This window comes from Hevea brasiliensis, chromosome 13, assembly GCF_030052815.1.
Source record: "Hevea brasiliensis isolate MT/VB/25A 57/8 chromosome 13, ASM3005281v1, whole genome shotgun sequence".
Lineage (NCBI taxonomy): Eukaryota > Viridiplantae > Streptophyta > Magnoliopsida > Malpighiales > Euphorbiaceae > Hevea > Hevea brasiliensis.
This window is the reverse complement of record NC_079505.1, coordinates 67,287,255-67,311,520: the sequence shown is the minus strand read 5'-3', so window position 1 is coordinate 67,311,520 and position 24,266 is coordinate 67,287,255. Positions and strand designations below refer to the sequence as shown.

At 25.1% G+C, this 24,266-nt stretch overlaps 3 protein-coding genes across 6 annotated transcripts in view; all 3 read left to right on the top strand.

Moving 5' to 3' along the window:
* LOC110653050 (cuscuta receptor 1) overlaps positions 1-13,919 on the top strand; it is an 82,143-nt gene extending 68,224 nt beyond the window's left edge. For both annotated transcript variants that reach the window (XM_058132094.1, XM_058132092.1), the window contains 2 exons: positions 11,828-11,977; positions 12,059-13,919. In XM_058132094.1, the coding sequence (XP_057988077.1) occupies positions 11,828-11,977; positions 12,059-13,749 (1,841 nt within the window). In that variant the 3' untranslated portion in view covers positions 13,750-13,919. The remainder of the gene's footprint in view (positions 1-11,827; positions 11,978-12,058) is intronic.
* LOC131168887 (probable protein phosphatase 2C 27) overlaps positions 1-24,266 on the top strand; it is a 68,109-nt gene that overhangs the window by 27,282 nt on the left and 16,561 nt on the right. The window lies entirely within an intron of this gene.
* Positions 5,075-6,321, top strand: LOC131171897 (receptor-like protein 14). Of its 2 annotated transcripts, none has more exons than XM_058132104.1 (3): positions 5,075-5,444; positions 5,573-5,728; positions 5,993-6,321. In XM_058132104.1, exons 1-3 carry the CDS (start codon positions 5,093-5,095, stop codon positions 6,151-6,153), a joined length of 669 nt encoding a protein of 222 aa, XP_057988087.1. In that variant the 5' UTR covers positions 5,075-5,092; the 3' UTR covers positions 6,154-6,321. The 2 variants fall into 2 exon arrangements, with proteins under 2 accessions (XP_057988087.1, XP_057988088.1); XM_058132105.1 differs by having other exon boundaries at positions 5,845-6,321.

Sequence of the window (24,266 nt, the reverse complement as noted above, 5' to 3'; positions counted from 1 at the left end):
TAAAAAATATTTTTTTACAAAAATAGCAACCATAAACTATAAATTTTATTAAAAAATGATAATATCTGAAAATTATTATGTAGGATGGAATTTAATTGAGTTGCAAAATGAGGTCCAAATCTATAACCTTATCTAAAAGAGAAGTCTTGCAACTTGTAAAAAATAATATCATTTGCTTATGAATATAAGGATTTTTCTTATCTAAATATGATTTATTTTAAATTCAAAACACAAGATATATGGTGAAACTCACATATTAAATACATGTTAAGAATTTTTTTTAAATATAAAAAAGAGAAGCAGTAGATTTATAGTAGAAAATGATAGCATTGATTGATTACGAATTGACTTTTGACTTAGAACTAGAACCAAACAACACGGTTGATAATTCATAATTATTTTATGTACAATTTTTTTCTTTAAAATATTTTTTACAAAAATAGCAACCATAGACTATAAATTTCATTAAAAAAAATGATAATATCTGAAAATTATTAAGTCTGGTGAAATCTAATCAAGTTGGAAAATCTAAAAGAGAAGACTTGCAACTTGTAGAAAATAATGTCATTTGCTTATGAATATAAATGAGAGACTTGTAGAAAATGATAGCATTAATTAATTAATTAATTTCAAATTGAGTTATGACTTAAAAGTTAAAACCAAACAACACGGTTCCTATATAATTTACAATTATTTCATATACATTTTTTTAAAAATATAATTTTTACAAAAATAGCTACCATTGATAAGGATTATCTATCCTTCATATATATCAACTCATGTATATCCTCTCCTTGCAGTGTATATCTACTGGTTGTAATCCTAACTGAACTCTATCTGTACACTGCTATATATATATATGTGTGTGTGTGTGTGTGTATGTGTATTCTTATAATGATAATCACTCGATACTTTACCCCGTTCAACCACAACCATAAACTATAAATTTTATTAAAAAGGTGATTATATATGAAAATTATTAAGTAGGATGAAATTTAATCAAGTTGGAAAATGAGGTCCATATTTATCACCTTTATCTAAAAGAGAAGACTTGCAACTTGTGGAAAATAATATTATTTATTTATGAAATATAGGTGAAAGAAGCGTTAGACTTGTTGAAAATGATATCATTAATTGATTATGAATTGAGTTATGATTCAAGAGTTAGAAACACACAACACGTTCATAATTCATAATTATTTTATGCACATTTTTTTGGAAAAATATTTTTTACTAAAATAGCGATCATAAACTAAAAATTTTATTAAAAAATATTATATATGAAAATTATTAAGTAAGATAGAATTTAGTCGAGCTGGAAAATAAGGCCCAAATTTATCACCTTTATCTAAAAGAGACATCTTGCAACTTATGGAAAATAATATCATTTGCTTATGAATATTAGGATTTTTCTTGCCTAGACCCGATTCACTGTAGACCCAAAATACAAGATATATGATGGAATTTACTTATTAAATACATAGATCCCACATGATTGTGTCTTAGATCCATGATGGATAGAGTCTAGGTAAGAATTTCTCTGAATATGGATGAGAGAAGCAATAGATTTGCAGTAGAAATTAATAGCATTAATTGATTATTAATTGACTTATGACCTAGAGTTAGAACCAAATAAGATGGTTGATAATTCACAATTATTTTATGTATAATTTTTTAAAAAAATAATTTTTATGAAAATAGTAATCACAAACTTTAAATTTCATTAAAAACATGATAATATCTGAAAATCATTAAATAGGATGGAATCTAATTGAATTGGAAAATCAAAAAGAGAAGTCTTGCAACTTGTGGAAAATAATGTCATTTGTTTATGAATATAGATGGGAGACTTTGTGATAGAAAGTGATAGCATTGATTAATTAATTAATTTCAAATTGACTTATGACTTGAGAGTTAAAACCAAATAACACGGTTCATATATAATTCACAATTATTTCATATACATTTTTTTAAAAATATAATTTTTACAAAAATAGCTACCATTGATGAGGATTATCTATCCTTTGTATATATCAACTCAAGTATATCCTCTCCTTGTAGTGTATATCTACCGGTTGTAATCCTAACTGAACTCTATCTGTACACTGCTATATATATATATATATATTCTCATAATGATAATCACTCGATACTTTACCCTATTCAACCACAACCATAAACTATAAATTTTATTAAAAAGGTGATTATATATGAAAATTATTAAGTAGGATGAAATTTAATGAAGTTAGAAAATGAGGTCCATATTTATCACCTTTATCTCAAAGAGAAGACTTGCAACTTGTGAAAAATAATATCATTTACTTATGAAATATAGATGAAAGAAGCATTAGACTTGTTGAAAATGATATCATTAATTGATTATGAATTGAGTTATGATTCAAGAGTTAGAACCACACAACACGTTCATAATTCATAATTATTTTATATACATTTTTTTGGAAAAATATTTTTTACTAAAATAGTGACCATAAACTATAAATTTTATTAAAAAATATTATATATGAAAATTGTTAAGTAAGATGGAATTTAGTTGAGTTAGAAAATAAGGCCCAAATTTATCACCTTTTAGAAGTCTTGCAACTTATGGAAAATAATATCATTTGCTTATAAATATTGGGATTTTTCTTGTCTAGACTCGATTCACTGTAGACCTTAAATACAAGATATATGATGGAACTCACTTATTAAATATATGGATCCCACATGATTGTGTCTTAGATCCATGATTGATAGAGTCTAGGTAAGAATTTCTCTGAATATAGATGAGAGAAGCAATAGATTTATAGTAGAAATTGATAGCATTAATTGATTATGAATTGACTTATGACTTATTAGAGTTAGAACCAAACAACACGGTTGATAATTCACAATTATTTTATGTACAATTTTTTAAAAAAATAATTTTTACGAAAATAGCAATCATAAACTTTAAATTTCATTAAAAAAATGATAATATCTGAAAATCATTAAGTAGGATGGAATCTAATTGAATTGGAAAATCTAAAAGAGAAGTCTTGCAACTTGTGGAAAATAATGTCATTTGCTTATGAATATAGATGGGAGACTTTGTGATAGAAAGTGATAGCATTGATTAATTAATTAATTTCAAATTGACTTATGACTTGAGAGTTAAAACCAAATAACACGGTTCATATATAATTCACAATTATTTCATATACATTTTTTTAAAAATATAATTTTTACAAAAATAGCTACCATTGATGAGGATTATCTATCCTTTGTATATATCAACTCAAGTATATCCTCTCCTTGTAGTGTATATCTACCGGTTGTAATCCTAACTGAACTCTATCTGTACACTGCTATATATATATATATATATATATATATATATATTCTCATAATGATAATCACTCGATACTTTATCATGTTCAACCACAACCATAAACTATAAATTTTATTAAAAAGGTGATTATATATGAAAATTATTAAGTAGGATGAAATTTAATGAAGTTAGAAAATGAGGTCCATATTTATCACCTTTATCTCAAAGAGAAGACTTGCAACTTGTGAAAAATAATATCATTTACTTATGAAATATAGATGAAAGAAGCATTAGACTTGTTGAAAATGATATCATTAATTGATTATGAATTGAGTTATGATTCAAGAGTTAGAACCACACAACACGTTCATAATTCATAATTATTTTATATACATTTTTTTGAAAAAATATTTTTTACTAAAATAGTGACCATAAACTATAAATTTTATTAAAAAATATTATATATGAAAATTGTTAAGTAAGATGGAATTTAGTTGAGTTAGAAAATAAGTCCCAAATTTATCACCTTTTAGAAGTCTTGCAACTTATGGAAAATAATATCATTTGCTTATAAATATTAGGATTTTTCTTGTCTAGACTCGATTTACTGTAGACCTAAAATACAAGATATATGATGAAACTCACTTATTAAATACATGGGTCCCACATGATTGTGTCTTAGATCCATGATTGATAGAGTCTAGGTAAGAATTTCTCTGAACATAGATGAGAGAAGCAATAGATTTATAGTAGAAATTGATAGCATTAATTGATTATGAATTGACTTATGACTTATTAGATTTAGAACCAAACAACACGGTTGATAATTCACAATTATTTTATGTACAATTTTTTTAAAAAATAATTTTTATGAAAATAGCAATTATAAACTTTAAATTTCATTACAAAAATAATAATATCTGAAAATCATTAAGTAGGATGGAATCTAATTGAATTGGAAAATCTAAAAGAGAAGTCTTGCAACTTGTGGAAAATAATGTCATTTGCTTATGAATATAGATGGGAGACTTTGTGATAGAAAGTGATAGCATTGATTAATTAATTAATTTCAAATTGACTTATGACTTGAGAGTTAAAACCAAATAACACGGTTCATATATAATTCATAATTATTTCACGTACATTTTTTAAAAAATATATTTTTTTTCAAAAATAGCTACCATAAATTATAAATTTTATTAAAAAAGTGATTGTATCTGAAAATTATTAAGTAGGATGGAATTTAATCAAGTTGGAAAATGAGGTCCATATTTATCACCTTTATCTAAAAGAGAAGACTTGCAACTTTTGGAAAATAATATCTTTGCTTATGAAATATAGATGAGAGAAGCATTAGACTTGTTGAAAATGATATCATTAATTGATTATGAATTGAGTTATGATTCAAGAGTTAGAACCAAACAACACGGTTGATAATTCACAATTATTTTATGTGAATTTTTTTGAAAAAATATTTTTTTACAAAAATAGCAACCACAAACTATAAAATTTATTTAAAAATATTATATATGAAAATTGTTAAGTAAGATGGAATTTAGTTGAGCTGGAAAATGAGGTCCAAATTTATCACCTTTATTAAAAGAAAATGCAACTTGTGGAAAATAATAGCATTAATTGATTAATGACTTTTGAGTTAAAACCAAACCACATGGTGTTGATTTTCTTTTCTTTTCTTTTTTTTTGGCTTGGGTCCCACTGGACTCTTCCCTGCCTATAAAAGGCTAAAGCCTTCTGCATTAGGATTCCACATATAAATTATTAGAAATGGAGATAATGAAAGAGTGTTGGATATTGGTGATGATTTTACTATTGCGAGGGAGTTGGTGCTTTGATGGTTGTTTGGAGCATGAGAGAATTGCTCTTTTGCAACTCAAGTTTGAGTTCATTTCTTCTTCTTCTTCTTATGATATGCCTCTTTGGGGTGTAAATACTGACTGCTGTAATTGGGGAGGGGTAAAGTGCAACACCACCACAGGGCATGTTGTGGAACTCTCTCTTGACTTTATGAGAAGAGGAGGAGATTGGTATCTAAATGCTTCTTTGTTTCTACCCTTTCAACAACTGAAGAATCTTTCCTTATGGGGAAATAATATAGCTGGTTGCATTAAGAATGAAGGTCCATCAATTTCATTATTATAACATTTGCAAATTGTTTGAAATGCACTTAATGAGCTTTTTCCCTTCCCTTATTTATTTATTTCTTTATTAAATTTATTTAATGTTTAACTACAACTCTTTGTGTAGGTTTTGAAAGGTTATCAGTACTTGACAATTTGGAGCTTCTTGATTTAAGTTTCAACCATTTCAATAACAACATCTTATCATCTCTAAGTGGTCTTTCATCTTTAAAATTTTTATATCTATATGAAAATAGATTGAAAGGAATAATTAATATTGAAGGTACGTGAGATTGATTTTCTACCCTCCTTATTGCCATCATCATCATTATCTCAAACAAAATTAATGCATTGTAAACGCTCTTTCTACATCTTAACGACTAACGTATTATTGAACAGAATTAAATTATCTAGCAAGTTTGAAGGAGTTAGATTTATCATATAATACAATGGAAGGCTTTAAATCTTCACATGGTAGGAATTGATCTTTTATTTCTTTCATATTTTTTTTGTTAAATTAGCTACAATTAAATAATAACTTTTACAGGTGGTGAAGAATTACTGAAGCTGAGTAATTTGCAGTATCTTGATTTGGGTTATAATAATTTTAGTATCAACAATTTATCATTTCTCAATGGGCTGTCATCTCTCAAAGGTTTATACATAGCAAACATTCAATTGAAAGGACCATTCGATTTGAAAGGTTAGATATAATTTTTCATTCTTTTTTTCCTTTCTATTTCTCACAATTTGATCATAAAATTTTACAGTTATCTAATTATATGTGCTTTCTTACTTAATTAGAATTGGGTTTAAGCCAATTAGAGGAATTGGACTTGAGCGAAAACAACATTACAAAATTTGTGGACTCAAGAGGTACGGATTGTACATATTTAATATATGTATATTACTTAATATTTTTCTTCACTGTATACTATTTTAATAATATAATTTTTTTAAACAAAATATTTACTTAGGAAAATAAAATTTAAAAGCAAAAAATCAGAAAAATAAAACAAAATTTTCTTTTTCTTTTCATGTGAATATCTTTATAAAGTACATACGTTTTGCTATGTTTTTCATTTCTAACAAGTTACAAAAAAAATTAAAGAAATTATTTTCTAAATGCTTGTCAGATATATAGGCCAAGCAAATGATAACGTGACTTATATGTCAATTTATTTTCAATTTATTTGATTCAAAATAATTAATAATTTATTTTGATTTATATAAAATTTAAAATATTTAAAAATTAAAAATTAAGTCGATAATTTTCAAAATCCAATGTAAAATTTATCCGTTTGACTTAACAAATCAACTTAATTTTTTATCTCCAAATTAAATAAATAAAAATATTTTTTACAATTTGCTTTTATTGTTGGCCCGTAAATGCATCAATAGACTAAGATAAAATTTTCATAAGGATGATTTTTTTTTTCACAAAATAAATACTGAATATGCTATGAAAATTATTTAATTTATATTATATTTTTATTTACAGAAACAAGGAGTTCAAACAATATAAGAGTGCTTTGTTTTTGAAATGCATTTCCCTAATATTTTTGTGCTTTTATTTGTTTTGCAAATATCTCCCTTTTATAGAAAGATAATATTTCATATTAAGTGCTAAACTTCACATTTAACCAAATCAATACTAACGTTCTCTTATATTTTTCCCCATTTCATTTACATAATACTATTAAAAATTATAATATTAAAATAAAAATAATTAATAATTATTAATAAAAGTTTTTTATTATAATTTTATAAGTAATCCTAAACTAAATGAAAAATTTTTTTATATATAAATTTTATCGATTTAATTTATTTTTATATTTAAATTAGTAAATTTTATTTTATAATTATTTAAATTTATATTTAAATTTTACTTTAAATTGTTGATTATACGGAAGAATATAACAACGAATAAAGCTAAATCCTACCAATTAATTAATGAAAATAATTTATTAATAATTTTTTTTACTATAGTATTCTTGTTTGATAAGTAAATTTAAACTAAATTAAATATATGGAAAGGAATTTTAAAAATTAATTTATTTTATATTAAAATTAGTTTATTATATTTTATAATTATTTTAATTTATATCTTTTATTTTAATTTTGAATTTTATTTTAAATTGTTGAATATAACAACAGACAAACCCTTTTTCTTTTTTTAGAATAAACAATGGACAAAGTTAAAGGCCATTTTTTTCAGTTAGTGAAAATTTAATTTTCTTGAGTTAAATAAAATCAATGCTTAAAATCTTCCAAATAAAAAAGAAATTAAGTTTTCATCGCTTTATAATAATTTTAAATTAAAATTAAATTTTTATTTGATTCAAATTTCTTTATTTAAATTTTTTATACAAGCTTTTTAGTTCCATCTATAAAAATACAAATGAGGGTGAATTTATGAACAGATAAAAATATTCTTAATTTTGAAAAATATTTGTGATATTAAAAGTAATTATAATATTAATATCGTATTACAAATTTAACTATTCCTCTTAAAATTTATGAAATTTCTTAATTTCCTTATTTGAAGATTCTTAAATATATAATTTTCTAAAAAACATAAGCTTCAATTTATATACTAATTAATAATATAATATCCTATATAATCTTAAATTTAATAAATTACTACTTCCTAATATAAATTACTTTTTATTAAATATTTATATTGAAAAAATTAATTAAAATAATATTGAAATTATAATTTATGATTCCCTAAAGAATTATCTATAATTACAATATCAATTTATAAACTTCTAAAATAAAAAAATAATATTTTTAATTTACAGAAATCCTTACAAGTTTCCATATTTTAAATTTTTATAATTTTAAATGAGTATGATGGGTTTCTCATCATTTTCTTTTCTAATAAATTATCAATTTTAATACTTATTATTGGATTAAATATAATCAATATTGATAAAATAACAGTATTAATTATATAATAATAAATATATTAATATGCATAAAAATTTAAATTAAATCACAATATATAATTGTGAAAGAAAATAAAATTATCATATTTCACAAATTTTATTTTATAATTGTCTTGTAGATATGGAAAAATTTTCTAACAACAATAAAATAATGATATGAAATATTTCAAATATTTTATTATAACATTAAAATTAAAATCATTCATAGTTATTAATAAAAGTTTTTATTATTATTTTATAAGTTATTCTAAACAAAACGAAATTATATTTATGTATATATTTTATCAATTTAAGTTATTTTTTATATTTAAATTAATGAATTTTATTTCAGATTATTTTAATTTTAACTTTGAATTTTATTTTAAATTGTTGATTATAAGAAAGAATATAACAACGAAAAAGCTAAAGGCTACAAATTAATTAATAAAAATAATTTAAAATTATTAGTAAAATTTTTTTACTATAGTATTCTGATTTGATAAGTAAGTTTAATTAAATTAAATTCTATATATAAACAAATTTTATCAATTTAATTTATATTATATTTAAATTAGTGTATTATATTTTATAATTATTTTAAATTAAAATTAAATTTTTATTTCTCTCAAATTTCTTTATTTAACTATTCCATATAAACTTTTTATTTCAATTTATAATAATATAAATGAAAGTGAATTTATGAATGAATAAAAATATTCTTAATTTTAAAAAATATTTATGATATTAAAAAATTATAATATTAATATGGTATTCCAAATTTAACTATTCCTCTTAAAATTTGTAAAATTCCTTAATTTCCTGATCTGAAGATTCTTAAATACATAATTTTCTAAAATACATAAGCTTCAACTTGTATATGAATTAATAATATAATATCCTATTTTATGTATGAAATTATATTTTAAAAAATAGATATAATATTTAAATCCTATATAATCTTAAATTTAATGAATTACTACTTCCTAATATAAATTACTTTTTATTAAATATTTATATTGAAAAGGTTAATTAAAATAATATTAAAATTAGTATTTACAATTCCCTAAAAAATTATCTATAATTACAATATCAATTTATAAACTTCTAAAATAAAAAATAATAATTTTAATTTACAAAAATCTTTATAAACTCCAGCTAATAAATATATTCTTAAACATACATATAAATATTATTATAATTATTATGATCACATAAATAACTTTCATATTTCAAGTTTCCATAATTTCTTTTGATGGATAAATTTTCTAGTGAGTATGATGGGTTTTCTACAGTTTTCTTTTTTAATAAATTATCAATCTTAGTGGATTAAATATAATCAATATTGAAAAAAAAGCACTATTAATCATTTAACATTAATATATTTATTAATATGCGCACAAACTTAAATTAATTCACAATATATAATTGTGAAAGAAAAATAAAATTATCATATTTCATAAAATTTTATTTTATAATTGTCTTGTAGATATGGAAAAATTTTCTAACAATAAAAGAATGACATGAAAATATTTCAAAATTACTAATTAAATTATAATATTAATTACTGTAAAAATTTTAATATTTTAATTAAGTAATTAAATTAATATTTTAATTATTATATATATAAATAAAATAATTACATGTTATGAATTATTTGACGTAGAGACAAACTTGTAAACTAATTAAAATGAACATAATTTTTATATTATTTACAAAAAGATGCACAATTTCAAATTATAAAATAATTAATAAATAATGTTAGAAACTAATTAAAGATTTTTAGATTTTAAACATGATTTCCGTTGCCTTTTAGTCCTATTCTTAGTTATTATGCAAGAATTATTTTATATATAATTCTATTAAAATCTAACTTGATAAAAAAATTATGTTTTGTAAAAATACTTAAATATGATTTAATAATTGATTTAAAAATATTATTTATTGATATTTAACATTTACATTAAAACGGAAATATTGCATTTTTATAATACAATGAGAAAGTTTAATAATTTTGATATTAATAATATAATTAATATGAATTTTAATTTTAATCCTCTTATTGTTAAGTCAAAATACAAAACGAATTGAAATTAGATTGAAAAATTAAAGAAATAAAAATAAGAGTCATTATAAAAGTTCTACTGTGCTCTGTCCTCTCATGATATAAAAATTAATACACATATAAAAACTGAATATTTTTGTAATAATATTTCATATTAAAAATTTAATAGTCACTTTATTCTATATCAGTATATTTATTTTAATTTTTATTTAATAAAAATATTATATTTGTCTATATATAATATATAAATTTTTTGAAAAAAATATATAATTAAAAACCATATAAATCGTTTCTAAAAAATTATATACAACCATTAATTAACAACAACAAAATAATAATATATAAATTAACATTTGAATTATAATTTAAAATAAATATTCTCAGATCTAATCTTATTCAGACAAAAGCCTTATCTTCAGTTATATAATTATATATTCATCAAAACAAACGATAATATATGCAAATAAATTACTATGATTATCATTTTATTTTGATCTACGGATTCTTTGCATTTATAGGTTCATGTTTTATTAATATAATTTATTCTAATTAATTCATTATTTTTTCAATGATCCTACTTCATTGTTTATATTAAAATATAATATATAATTATATATAAATATGTACCAGTGACATAAATTTTTTAAAATTTAATTTGATACCATTTGTAATATATTATAATGTAATATACTTTTGCTGCAAGAAATTTGACATTTGATGACGTAAGAATTATCGCCGAAAACATATATTTCGTCATAAAACGTCTTTAGTGACCAAAATATTTTATAAAAATGTTTTTTCAAAATTGTTAATATGATAATTATATTTTTATAGTTATGTATAAATTATTTATAAATTACATAGAATCAATTGTGTTGTATATGAAAAATAAATTATTTAAATTAAAAATAATTATATTTAAAATTTAAATTATGATTTTTAAAAATTTTGATTAAAAATGATAAAAACACGTGTTAAAAATAAAAATTTCAAAGGGATGATTTTTTTTTTTAACAAAATAAATACATAATATGTTAAGAAACTTATGTTATTTATATTATACTCTCACTTGCAAAAATAAGCATGCTTTATCTAAATGGTATTACCATAAATCCTATATCTAAGATGGAATAATTTAAAAAAGGACAACACTTAGTCAAGTAAGTTCTAGTTCACACTAATTACATTTCTCTTACCCTTAACGTTTATTTTTTAAATGCATTTCTCTATGTATTTTTGTGTTAATTTTTATCAAGTAATTGGTTTTGCCCACTTTTATTTATTTTGCTAATATCTCCCTTTTATAGAAAAAGAATATTTCATATTAGCCAAATTAAACACTAAATATATTTTTCCCTATTTCATATGTTTATGTGTGTGTGTGTGATAGGCTTGCCTCATCTAAAGGATTTGGAATATCTAGAATTGGACGGCTCTATTATCAACAACAACATTCTACAATCAATTGGAGTAATGTCTTCTCTTAAGAAATTGTCACTGAGTGGTTGTGAACTTAATGACACAAAGTTTTTAAACCAAGGTAAACTTGATAATCCCTATACATTTGAGATTTCTTTCGTCTTGAAGATTCTTACTAAAACTTTTACAAATGAATTTTCAGGTGTGTGTAAACTAAAACAACTCCAAGATTTAGACATTTCCGATAATGAAATCAGTGGTAGCTTGCCTTCATGTCTTGCCAACTTGACATCTCTTCAATTTTTGTATCTCTCTTCCAATAATTTCATCGGAAACATCTCTTTATCTGCACTTAGAGGTTTAACGAACCTTGAACATCTAGATGTCTCAGACAATCTTTTCCAAATCCCAATCTCAATGAGTCCATTTTTCAACCATTCAAAACTCAAATTCTTTGAAAATGTGGGTACAAATAAAATATATGCAGAAACAAATGATCAAAATTTGACCCCAAAGTTTCAATTAGATCATCTCTCTCTCTCTGGTTATGCATGCGGTGGAGCATTCCCCAAATTCCTCTATCATCAACACAATCTACAATATGTTGATCTCTCAAGCTTGAAAATGGGAGGAGGGTTTCCATATTGGTTGTTAGAAAACAACACAAAACTAGAAGGCCTTTTTTTAAACAACAATTCCCTTTCAGGACCTCTTCAATTACCACATCATTTTCATATGAATTTGTCAGAGTTAGATATCTCAGATAATTTCTTCCATGGCAATATTCCACTGCAGATAGGAACATATTTGCCGAGATTGAGATATATGGACTTGTCTTCAAATGGTTTCAATGGTAGCATTCCCTCTTCATTTGGAAATATGAGCTTATTGCGAAGCTTAGACTTATCCAATAACAAATTGTCGGGTACTATACCTAAGCACTTAACCATGGATTGTGTTTCATTAAGAGAATTTTATTTGTCTAAAAATCAGTTGCAAGGATCATTGAAACATGCATTTTGTGATTGCCCTAAATTGGTTGTGCTGGATCTTAGCCATAACAACATGACTGGAAGCATTCCATCCGGGATTGGAAGATTTTCTCAATTGAGCTATATGATCTTGGGTCATAATAACATTGAAGGGGAAATCCCAATTCAATTATGCAATTTGACTCAATTAAGTTTGATTGATCTTTCGCATAATAATCTCTCTGGTCATATTCTCCCTTGTCTAAGATCTACAAGTAATTCATATATTTCAATAGCAGATATGCTTATTACGGATGAAGCTTTAGAGTTTACAACAAAGAGTAGATCATATTCTTACAAAAGAGATATGCTATCTTATATGTCTGGAATTGATCTCTCATGCAACAATTTGACAGGCCAAATTCCTATCCAAATTGGAAGCCTCAATGAGATCCATGTACTAAATTTGTCCCATAACAATTTGATAGGAAAAATCCCAGCATCATTTTCCAACTTAAGCCAAGTTGAGAGCTTGGATCTTTCATACAACAACTTGCAAGGCCACATCCCTTCCCAGCTCACTGAGCTAAATTTTTTGGAAGTTTTCAATGTGTCATACAATAATTTATCTGGTAGAACACCTGAAAGGGTTGCACAATTTGCAACATTTGATGAAAGCAGCTATCGAGGTAACCCTCTTCTTTATGGATGGCCAATGCAAAAGAACTGGATTGTAATGGTATCTCCTCCATCAACTTCAAGAAGTTCAATTAACGATGAAGAAAGTAATTTTTTTCATGGATATGGGTGTTTTCTATGTGAGTTTTGGGGTGACTTACATTATGGTCTTATTGGCAATTGCCACAGTTCTATTCATAAATCCATATTGGCGACATGTTTGGTTTTACTTCATTCAGATTAGTATAGACAATTGCTATTATTTTATAGTAGACAATTTTGCTTTTTTATCCAAGCTTAAATTATTTTGTAGATAAATGTATTATGTATTTATGTATCTTTTTATTAACCTCGACTTTGAGATTGAAACTCAAACAGTCATATTAATCAATGGATATTTTATACGTTCATGTATTTGGATAATGTTGCATCTTTATAATGCCACTTTGAAGGACTGAATAATATTTTACAAGTTCTTTCTAAGTTTACTTGGTTTCAAAATCCAGATTTATAAGAACTAAAATTGTTGGAGAATAATCTCAAAGAGAAAATAGGAATAACTTGAAATTTTTTCCCTTGGCCACATAAGGTAAGCACAAACAGATTTGCACATTGTCCTTAATGACTAGTACCAGAGCTGTACAATGAAACCACTAAATTAAAAAACCCGATCAATCAGAAAGAATTCAAATTAAAATTAGCGATTTTATATATTTAAATATTGTTTATAGTTTAAAAATAATAATAAACCGAATTTTCAGTTTGGGTTTTAGGTTAACATAGTAAGAATCTGACTTATAAATATTTGTTATATATATTAAAGATACACATAAATAGCATTATTTCATTTTTTATTCTTATTTATTTTTTAATGAATTATACATTTTGAATTAATATTTGTTTTTTAATCAGTGTATGATAACATGTATATGCAAAAGGTTCAATAAAAATTGAATTATAAAAGCTTAAAAAGTGTTAAAAGAAGTAAAAATTGTGAAAATCAAATCCAACCCACTTAATGTGAAAAACAAACATATGTGATTATGTAATTTAATTTGTTGATTTCGGTTTAAATACCGTCAAAATCGAATAATATAGTTGGTTGCATTCAGAACGAAGGTCCATCAATTTCATTATTATAACACTTGCAAATTGATTGAAATGCACTTAATGAGTTTTTTTCTTTCCTTATTTATTTATTTGTTTATTAAATTTGTTTAATGTTTAACTACAACCCTTTGTGTAGGTTTTGAAAAGTTATCAGTACATGGCAATTTGGAACTTCTTGATTTAAGTTGGAACCATTTCCACAGTAACATTTTATCATCTCTAAGTGGTCTTTCATCTTTAAAATATTTATATCTAGGTAGAAATAGTTTGAAAGGAGTAATTAATATTCAAGGTACTAGAAATTGATTTTCTAAAACAAAATTAATGCATTTGTATTATTGAACAGAATTAAATTTTCTAACAAGTTTGAAGGAGTTGGATTTATCATTTAATGCAATTGAAGGCTTTAAATCTTCATATGGTAGGAATTGATCTTTTATTTCATTCATCATTAGTTTTCTTAAATTAGCTACAAGCAAATAATAACTTCTACAGGCAGAGAAGAATTATTGAAGCTGAGTAACTTAGAGCTCCTTGACTTGAGTTATAACAACTTTAGTATCAACATTTTATCATTTCTTAATGGGTTTTCATCTCTCAAATTTTTATATATCAGAAATATTCAATTGAAAGGACCATTCAATTTAAAAGGTTAGATATAATTTTTTGTTCTTTTCTTCCTTTTTATTTCTCACAATTTGATCGTAAAATTTTATAGTTATCTAATTATATATGCTTTTACTGTTGGCCCATAACTCCATTAATAGATTAAGATAAAATTTTCAAAATGGATTATTTCTTTTACAAAATAAATATTGAATATACTATGAAAATTATTTTATTTATATTATAATCTTACTTACAGAAATAAAGAGTTTAAACAATATAAGCGTGCTTTATTTAAAAGGTATAACCATAAAAGGAAGCATATTATTAGAATCACTGGAACTATTGACTCACCCTTAAATCCTACATCTAGAAGGGAGTAATTTCAAAGGAACAATACCTAGTCAAGGTAAGTTATAGTTGATGAATATGCCAATTACATTTCTCTTGTTCTTAACTGTTTATGATAATCATATTTTATAATTATTTTAATTTAACTTTTAATTTTTTTTTTAATTGTTGATTATAACAATGTACAAACTTTTAGTTAGTTAGTGAAAATTATATTTTCTTGAGTTAAATAAAATTAATATTTAAAAATATTCAAATAAAAAAGAAATTAATTTTTTTATCGCTGCATAATAATTTTAAATTAAAATTAATTTTTTTTTCTCTCAATTTTCTTTATTTAAATATTCAATATAAACTTTTTATTTCAATTTATAAAAATATAAATGAGAGTGAATTTATGAACGAATAAAAATATTCTTAATTTTTAAAAAATTTTATGATATTAAAAAATTATAATATTATTATTATATTCTACATTTATATAATTAACAACTCCTCTTAAAATTTATAAAATTCCTTAATTTCCTGATCTGAAGATTCTTAAATATATAATTTTCTAAAATGCATAAGCTTCAACTTGTATATTAATTAATAATATAATATCCTATTTTATGTATGAAATTATATTTAAAAAAATAGATATAACATTTAAATACTATATAATCTTAAATTTAATAAATTGCCACTTTCTTATATATTAAATATTTATATTGAAAAGGTTAATTAAAATACTATTAAAATTAGTATTTACAATTCCCTAAAAAATTATCTATAATTACAATATCAATTTTTAAATTCTAAAATAAAAAAATAATATTTTTAATTTACAAAGATCCTTATAAACTCCAGCTAATAAATATATTCTTAAACACATATAAATATTATTATAATTATTATGATCACATAAATAACTTTCATATTTTAAGTTTCCATAATTTCTTTTGGTTGATAAATTTTCATAATTTCTAATGAGTGTGATGGGTTTTCTACAGTTTCCTTTTTTAATAAATTATCAATTTTAGTGGATTAAATATAATTAATGTTGAAAAAAATCACTATTAATTATTTAACATTAATATATTTATTAATATGCATAAAAATTTAAATTAATTCACAATATATAATTGTGAAAGAAAAATAAAATTATCATATTTCATAAAATTTTATTTTATAATTGTCTTGCAGATATGGAAAAATTTTCTAACAAGAATGATATGAAAACATTTCAAATATACTAATTAAATTATAATATTAATTACTGCAAAAATTTTAATATTTTAATTAAGTAATTAAATTAATATTTCAATAATTATATATATAAATAAAATAATACATGTTATGAATTATTTGATATGAATTATTTGACGTAGAGACAAACTTGTAAACTAATCAAATGGACATAATTTTAAATTATATTTACAAAAAGATGCACAATTTCAAATTATAAAATAATTAATAAATAATGTTAGAAACTAATTAAAGATTTTTATATTTTAAACATGATTTCCGTTGCTTTTTAGTCCTATTCTGTCACGACCCAACCTATGAGCCGGACCGGCACTAGGACCTGGGCCAGCCTAAAGCCCCCGAGGCCCGTAGTAAGCCTAACTATTCCTTAACCCAACTCTAAGGCCCATTTGGCCCAATTTCAAGAAATCAACCGGACAGAGTCCGGCCATAAAATGGACCTTTCAACGGGGAGTTTTTGACTCACCCGACCTGTAAACACAATATATATCAATTGGGGAGCTCAGCTCACCCTCCACATACTCATAACAACATAAAATAAATGGGAGCTCAGCTCCCTCATCCAGCCCAACACACATGCATAAAATAATAAGTTTACAGGTCCAAATTGACAATTTATATTACAGACCCAATTCAAATAAATATTTCTAACACATGCGGAAATTCTAGAGTTAACAGGTTTATACAAACATTAATAAATGACCTGCGAGGGAGAAAAGCAGGTTAACCTCAAGAAATATCCTCCTGTGGCCTGGAAAAATTTTGAACAGGAGTGAGCGTTCGACTCAGAGAGTAAAATATCAATTTTAACCATAATCTCTATAACTATCTAAAACTGATGAACCCTGTAGAGTGAAATGCAACATCAGCAATAATTTCACATCATAACAGCAAAAAGGTAATTTGGAGCACTCACACACCCAGTAATATCAATCATAATATATGGGAGCTGATCCCCTATACAGCTCTCTTAAATCCAAAATGTGCCAGCGAAGAACTCAAGCCGGACTTTCGCTTAATAAACTAAATCGAGGTCCCAGCGAAGAACTCAAGCCGTGACTACCCCGAAGGACCGGGTCCCAGCGAAGATCTCAAACCGTGACTACCCATCCTATCCATAGCCAATACCACATCACATGCACGCCAACTCACGCACACTGCTCCAAATTATCACAACAACATCCATGGCACTTTAACAGTTGTGAATGCAACGTAAAACGTGCCTAAAGTTTAACTACATAGATATATACATATAAGTGATGCATGGGCATGCTTGAACATATAATAATAGTGAAATTACAATTAAAATTAATATTTTACTCACAGACTTGACAGCGGTCACTGTGGCGGCTGGGCGGAGGAAGAAGGCTGTCCCGGCTCACCTGACAATTTTATTACAATTATTTAGTAAATTTGACTCAATACAAACTAAGAAAAGACCAAATACGTCCTAAGTCGTGCCGAAAATCCGGCAGAGTCTCCCCTATACCTAGGACCTACCCAACCTGCAAAAGGGCTCAAAACGCACTTCTATATTCACAAATCATACATTCACAACTCAATCACATCACACAGCCCCTCCTGGGCCCATCCAAACAGTCCTCAATCACAATATGTAAATTTACAGTTTAGTCCTTATAATTGATCATTTTTGCAAAAACTGCCCAAATAAGCTCTAAAAATTCTAAAACTTTGCCCCGCGGTCCTTAGCAATATTACTAGGCTATTGCAAAAAGAATCATAATTTTCTGAGCTACCACGAATATTTTATGGATTTTTAATCCCATTTAAGCACTAGAAAATTATGAAAAAGTAAAGTTCGGGTTTACCTATGCCGATTCCGACTTCGGGGACGCGCTCGGGACGTCTGACAACGGTGGGATAGCCAAAATCTCGATCCAATTCGAAGACCTTTTCGGTAGCCGGTCTGTCTGGCCTTAAATTCACAGACCTGGACAACTGTTGAATTTCCACGAATTGAAGATACCTACACAAAGCCCACAACACGGGGGTTAGTATAAAATTTTTACGGAATTTTCTAAGCTCATGTAATACTCGAAAAAACACTACGAAGTTCCGTGGGACTCACCGAAAACGGTGTCGAAAAAATTTGAAATTTATATCGTCGCGAAGCTCTCGACGAGTGGAGCGCTTTGGTACTCTCGGTTTTCTCATGGGGTTCACGGTTTGCGAGAAATCTAGCCCAAAAGTTAAAATGGGCTAAAACTTCCCGGGCAAAAATTGGACAAACCGCTCGATGGATTTCTGTGTTCTTGGTGTCTATGGAAAGCTCTCGACGAGTAGATGGGTTTAGACACAAGACTCGGCCCAATCGGTAGCCGGATCGGCCGAATTTCGGGCGGGAAGATGAAGCGGTGCGCTTGCACATCGCGTGGCGACGCTGCGGCGCACTGCGAAATGGGTCAGCTGGGAGGTTTGAGTGGCGGGGAGGCGACGACGTGGCGAGGGGAGGAGGGAGGAGAGAGAAAACGGGAGAGAAAGAGAGGAAGGTCGGGACGCGCGCGGGGAGAAGAAAAAGGAAGAAGAAAGGCCGGTCTGATTCGACCGGTCCGATCCGGTCCGGTTCGATTCGGCCGGTTCGATTCAGAATACAAAATTTTAAATTTTTACTCTGCCTTGGGACCGAAAATGAGGCCCAAAAATTCCGAAAAAATTCTAAAAAACTCAGAAAAATTTGTAGACTCCAAATATATTTTTAGTTTTGCCACGTAGTCTTTAAATTAATTTTTAAAAATCATCAAAGTTTTATACTTTCGGGAAATCAAACCCGATTTCGAAAATCCGAAAAATTTCTAATAATTTTCTAAAATTTAAATAAAATTAAAACATCAATATTTGCCCAAAAATAATAAATTTAAAAATTAGGGGTGTTACATATTCTTAGTTATTATGCAAGAATTATTTTATATATAATTCTATTAAAATCTAACTTGATAAAAAAATTTATGTTTTATAAAAATACTTAAATGTGATTTAATAATTTATTTAAAAATATTATTCATTGATATTTAACCTTCACATTAAAATAGAACTATCGTATTTTTATAATAGAAAGAGAAAGTTTAATAATTTTAATATTATAATTTAATAATATAATTAATATAAATTTTAATTTTAATCCTATTATTGTTAAGTCAAAATACAAAAACGAATTGAAATTAGATTAAAAAAATTAAAGAAATGAAAATAAGAGGGGTCATAAAAATTTTACTTTGCTCTGTCCTTTTATGTTACAAAAATTAATATAAATTTAATTAGGAATTTGCCTAACGCACCACATACATATAAAAATTAAATATTTATTTTAGGTTAAAAATTTAGTAGTCACTTTATAACTAGTCATTCTACATTAGTATATTTATTTTAATTTTTATTTAATAAAAAATTATATCTATCTATATATAATATACAATTTTTTTAAAAAAAAATACATAATTATAAAACATATAAATCATGTCTAAAAAAATTATATACAATCATTCATTAACAACAAAAAAATAATAATATATAAATTAACATTTGAATTATAATTTAAAATTAATATTCTCAGATCTAATCTTATTCAAACATAAATCTTATCTCGAGTTTTATAATTATATATCCATCCAAACAAATGATAATATTAAAATAAAATATAATTCCTTCTAAAAAAATATAATATAATTTATTAATATATATATATCTTCAATTTTTAATATAATTTATTCTAATTAATTCATTATTTTTTCAGTGATCCTCCTTCATTGTTTATATTAAAATGTAATATATAATTATATATAAATATGTACCAGTGACATAAATTTTTTAAAAATTAATTTGATACCATTTGTAATATATTATAATTTAATCTTTTTACTACAAGAAATTTGACTTTTAATGATGTAAGAATTATCGCCGAACACATATATTTCGTCATAAAAGGTCTTTAGGGATGAAAATTTATTGTAACAATGTTTTTTCAAAAATGCTAATATGATAATTATATTTTTATAGTTTTTTATAAATTATATAAAATCACTTGTGTTGTATATGAAAAATAAAATATTTAAATTGAAAATAATTATATTTTAAATTAAAATTTATAATTTTTAAATATTATGATTAAAAATAATAAAAACACACATGTTAAAAATAAAACTTTCAAAGGGATGAATTTTTTTCACAAAATAAATATAGAATATGTTATGAAAATTATTTTATTTATATTATACTCTCACTTACAAAAATAAGGAGTTCAAACAATATAAGCATGATTTATCTAGATGGTATTACCATAAATCCTATATCTAAGACGGAGTAATTTAAGAAGGACAATACTTGGTCAAGTAAGTTGTAGTCGATGAACAGGCTAATTACATTTCTCTTATCCTTAACGTTTATTTTTTAAATATATTTCTCTAATTATATTTTTATGTTTAATTTTTATCAAGTAATTGATTTTGCCCTCTTTTATTTATTTTGCTAATATCTCTCTTTTATAGAAAATAATATTTCATATTAGCCAAATCAAATGCTAAATATATTTTTCCCTATTTCATATGTGTTTATGTGTGATAGGCTTGTCTCATCTGAAGGATTTGGAAGATTTAGCAGTGGATGGGTCTATCATCAACGACAAAATTCTACAATCAATTGAAGTAATGTCTTCTCTTAAGAAATTATCATTGCAAAGTTGTGAACTTAATGACACGAAGTTTTAAAACCAAGGTAAACTTGATAATCCCTTTATATTTGAGATTTCTTTCATCTTGAAGATTCTCACTAAAGCTTTTACAAATGAATTTTCAGGTGTGTGCAAACTAAAACAACTCCAAGAGTTAGACATTTCCTATAATGAAATCAGTGATAGCTTGCCTTCATGTCTAGCCAACTTGACATCTCTTCAATTGTTAGTTGTCACTTCCAATCATTTTATTGAAAACATCTCTTTATCTCCACTTACAGATTTAATAAACCTCGAGCATCTAGAGCTCTCAAACAATCTTTTCCAAATCTTAATCTCATTGAGTCCATTTTTCAACCATTCAAAACGCAAATACTTTGAAAATTTGGGTGCAAATAAAATATATGCAGAAACAAATGATCAAAATTTGACCCCAAAGTTTCAATTAGAGCATCGCTTTTTCTCTGGTTATGCATATAGAGGAGCATTCCCCAAATTCCTCAATCATCAACATAACCTACGATATGTTTATCTCTCAAGCTTAAAAATGAGAGGAGAGTTTCCTTATTGGTTGTTAGAAAACAACACAAAACTAGAAAATCTTTTCTTAAACAACAATTCCCTCTCAGGACCTCTTCAATTACGACTTCATTCTCATATGAATTTGTCATAGTTAGATATCTCTGATAATTTATTCCATGGCAATATTCCACTAGAGATCGGAACATATTTGCCAAGATTGACATATGTGGACTTGTCTAAAAATGGTTTAAATGGTAGCATTCCCTCTTAATTTGGAAATATGAACTTATTGCGAAGCTTAGACTTATACAACAATAGATTGTCGGGTACTATACCTGAGCACTTAACCATGGATTGTGCCTTATTAAAAGAAGTTATTTTTGTCTAAAATTCAATTGCAAGGATCATTGAAAAATGCATTTTGTGATTGCCCTGAATTGTTTGTGCTAGATCTTAGCCATAATAATATGACTAGAAGCATTCCATCATGGATTGGAAGATTTTCTCAATTGAGCTATATGATCTTGGGTCATAATAACATTGAAGGGGAAATCCCAATTCAATTATGCGATTTGACTCAATTAAGTTTAATTGATCTTTCTCATAATAATCTCTCTGATCATATTCTCCCTTGTTTAAGATTTACAAGGAATTCATATTTTTTGTTATTTGGTCCTTAAAATTTTTTATTGACCCCTAATATTTTATAATTTATATATTACGATTTAAATTGAACCATTAAAATTATTTAATTGTCATAATAAATACGAAAGTTCAATTAAAAATTAATTATTCAAACTTTTAAATCTACAAATTAAAATTTGATTGATAGTTATTATTTAAAAATTAAGTCAAGCCAACATAATAATTTCCTATCATATAATCTAAAATTAGATGGGATTTTTTTAAAATTTTTATTTTTCCTCTCCATCTCATTCTATGGGTACAATATTTTTTTTTCTTTAATTATCTTCCTTCTCGTTTAGCTTTTTTTTTTCTTTTCTTTATTTCATTCAAACTTAAAAATTATTTCATTTATATTTGCATATGTAGATAAAATTATTCATCTCGACTCTTATGCAAATTTTAGATGGATCAACTTAAATATACATTTTATTTTTATTTGATATATCTACTTTATTATTTTACTAAATTTTGATATCTCTAATATTTTATATCTCTTGAATTTTAATTTTTTTTAATCTTATACCATATACCATATGGTCTAGTTACTTGGCGTTTATATTTATTTTTTGACTTTTGGGTCTTTGAATTTTATTCAAGGATTTTGTATAATACATTGATACAAACTTATTTTTATTTTTTAAAATTATATAATTTATATTATGAAGTTATACAATAATCAAAACTTTATATTTATTATAGGAAATATATATATAATGTATTATGACTAGCCCCCTAATTAAAATTTCTTAGCTTTGCTCTTGGGAGAGACACAGATGGATCACAATGATGGGAGAGAAAATAGGAGAAATTATATGATAAAATCGTGATTCTATATGGAACTACTTTATACTATATAAATATGTAATGTATTATGACTAGCCCCCTAAAGAAAATTTCTTGGCTCTGCTCGTGGGAGAGACATAGATGGATCACGATGATGAGAGGGAAAATAGGAGAAATTATATAATAAAATTGTGATTCTTTATGGAACTACTTAAATAGAATGATAATTCAATATTGTTTTCATTAGAATTATGACTCAAAATCCTAGTAGGATTTGAAGAGAAATCTTTTCCTAATTTGAGTTAGAGAAATATTTCTTAATAAGATGGAAGTATATTTTCTATATAGAGTAGAACTCTTATTTTAGTATTATTCTTAAATTAAGTTGGACTCTTAATCACATTAGGATTAAGGGAATTAACACTATAAATAGGAGAATGGAGGAAAGGTTATTTGGCTTCGCCCATAGGGAGGCTTTGCCCATGGAGAGTGGCTTTGCCCATGTAGGGTTGCTTTGCCCATTAATGAGGAGCTTTTGCCTATTGCAGTCTCATGGAATGAAAGAGGCTTTGGTCTAAAGTGGAGAAAGGGCATAAAATTCAAGATGAAGGAATTCTTATCCATTGATAAGAGAGCTATTGCCCATGTAGCTGAAGACACCCTTTGTAGTGTAATAGTTTTAATAGCAAACATATTGGTTATGTCCAGAGAAGACTGAGAGAACTAACTAATGTATTTATTATAAGTGGTGAGTGATCTCTTGAGTGTAA